The sequence below is a fragment of the Eimeria mitis genome, genomic scaffold (genome assembly GCF_000499745.2).
Source record: "Eimeria mitis Houghton genomic scaffold, Emh_scaff7990, whole genome shotgun sequence".
Taxonomy (NCBI): domain Eukaryota; phylum Apicomplexa; class Conoidasida; order Eucoccidiorida; family Eimeriidae; genus Eimeria; species Eimeria mitis.
The window spans coordinates 1-2050 of record NW_024016202.1 but is presented as its reverse complement, the minus strand read 5'-3'; the positions used below and the strand labels follow the sequence as shown (position 1 = coordinate 2050).

Here is a 2050-nt window from a genome sequence, read left to right as displayed (position 1 = left end):
ATATATATATATATATATATATATATATATATATATATATATATATATATATATATATATATATAGCGTTGCTGAGGAGAACGCGTTGCAGTACTTATGTATTGAATTTATTTATAAACTTTCTCCTTTATATTATATTTATTATATAAATTTATTTAAATATTATATTTATTATATTTATCCATTTATTTATTTATTTATTTATTTATTTATTTATTTATTTATATTATATTTATACAGGCCAATAGCGTCTCGCGTGGTGTCTCTATTTGCTGAGGAGAACGCGTTGCAGTTCGCTGTGCCTGGTGTATTGACTCTCTTTATAAAATTTCAATACATAAAAATACACGAATAAATACAATAAAAAAATTAATAAATGTATATATTTATATATATATTTATTTATTTATACAGGCCAATAGCGTCCCGCGTGGTGTCTCTATTTGCTGAGGAGAACGCGTTGCAGTTCGCTGTGCCTGGGGGGTTGATAGGGGTGGGGACGTTGGTGGACCCCACACTGACCCGGGCCGACAGGCTGGTGGGGCAGGTCCTCGGCCACCCCCGCCAGCTGCCGGAGTGTTATATAGAGATAGACGTCAACTACTACTTACTCAGGAGACTTCTAGGAGTCAAAAGCCAGGTATTTAGCGTGGTTTAGGGTTTATCAGGGTTTAGGGTTTATCAGGGTTTAGGGTTTACAGGGGGGGGAGGGGTAGAGAGGAGAAAAGGAAGGAGAAGAAAGCGATGTTTTGTCAAATTCTTAGGGTTTAGAGTTTGTAAGGGTTTGTAAGGGTTTTCAAGGGTTTGTAAGGGTTTGCAAGTGTTTGCAAGTGTTTGCAAGGGTTTGTAAGGGTTTAGGGTTTTTAAGGGTTTAGGGTTTTGTGTGTGTGCAGGACGGCGACAAGTCAACGAAGGTGTCTAAGCTAAAAAAGGGAGAGTTCGTGATGGTCAACGTCGGCTCCACCTCCGTGGGGGCGAGGGTTGCTGGCGTCAAACCAGAAATAGCTAAACTTGAACTCACGGGGCCTGTGTGCACCAGGGTGAGGGTTTAGGGTTTAGGGTTTGGAAGGGTTTAGGGTTTGGAAGGGTTTAGGGTTTGGGAGGGTTTGGAAGGGTTTAGGGGTTTAAGGGTTTGGGGCGGGGGTCAAACCCGAAATCGCTAAACTTGAACTCACAGGGCCCGTCTGCACCAGGGTGAGGGTTTAGGGTTTGGAAGGGTTTAGGGTTTGGAAGGGTTTAGGGTTTGTAAAGGTTTGAGGGAAAAGACGTAGCAGGTTTAGGGTTTAGGGTTAGATTAGGGTTTAGGGTTTATTACAATGGGTGAGAGGAGAGGCCCTTTGTCCCTGATGCTTATGGCTATCAAACCCTAAACCCTAAACCCCCTAAACCCTAAACCTCCAAAACCCTAAACCCTAAACCCTAAACCCTAAACCCTAATTTGTGTGGTTGCAGGTAGGAGATAAAGTGGCGTTGAGTCGCCGCGTAGATAAACACTGGCGGCTGATTGGGTGGGGTCAGATAAACAAGGGGAAAACCCTTCTGCTGCAGGAGCCTCTCTAAACCCTAAACCCTAAACCCTAAACCCTAATTCCTTATACACGAAGAAAACGGAATCAAATTGCAGTGTATCGACAGCTCGCGCTGCTGCAACCTGCTGCTGCAGCAACAGCGGCAAGAGTAGCTGTTGCTGCAACAAGTGCTGCTGCTGTTGCTGCAGCAGCAGCAGCAGCAACAGCAGCAGCAGCAGCAGCAGCAACCGCAGCAACAGCAGCAAATAATGTGGCAGTAGTAGATAGTGCCTCGATATGATGACGGCGAGGGTTTATTCTAAACCCTAAACCCTAAACCCTCGTCCGTTTTGGTGTTGTCTTGTGAACAAACAAAACGAAATTCTTTATTTGAGGGTTTAGGGTTTGGTGATAGGAGCTGCAGCGGACCTAGGGTTTGGGGGTTTAGAGGGATACGAGGTGCCTGCATCTCCTTGGCTAGCTAGGGTTTAGGGTTTAGGGTTTAGGGTTTAGGGTTTACTGCTGTGTCGAGCTGCTGCTGC

At 44.1% G+C, this 2050-nt stretch overlaps 1 protein-coding gene across 1 annotated transcript; it reads left to right on the top strand.

Annotated features, from left to right (window-relative positions):
* Nucleotides 1–376: 376 nt before the first annotated feature.
* Nucleotides 377–1789, top strand: EMH_0093420 (eukaryotic translation initiation factor 2 gamma subunit, putative; the record flags this gene model as incomplete). The annotated part of the gene is made up of 3 exons (XM_038023097.1): nt 377–640; nt 894–1040; nt 1718–1789. The coding sequence occupies 3 exons, from the start codon at nt 377–379 to the stop codon at nt 1787–1789; spliced, it is 483 nt and encodes a 160-aa protein (XP_037878951.1).
* Nucleotides 1790–2050: the final 261 nt, after the last annotated feature.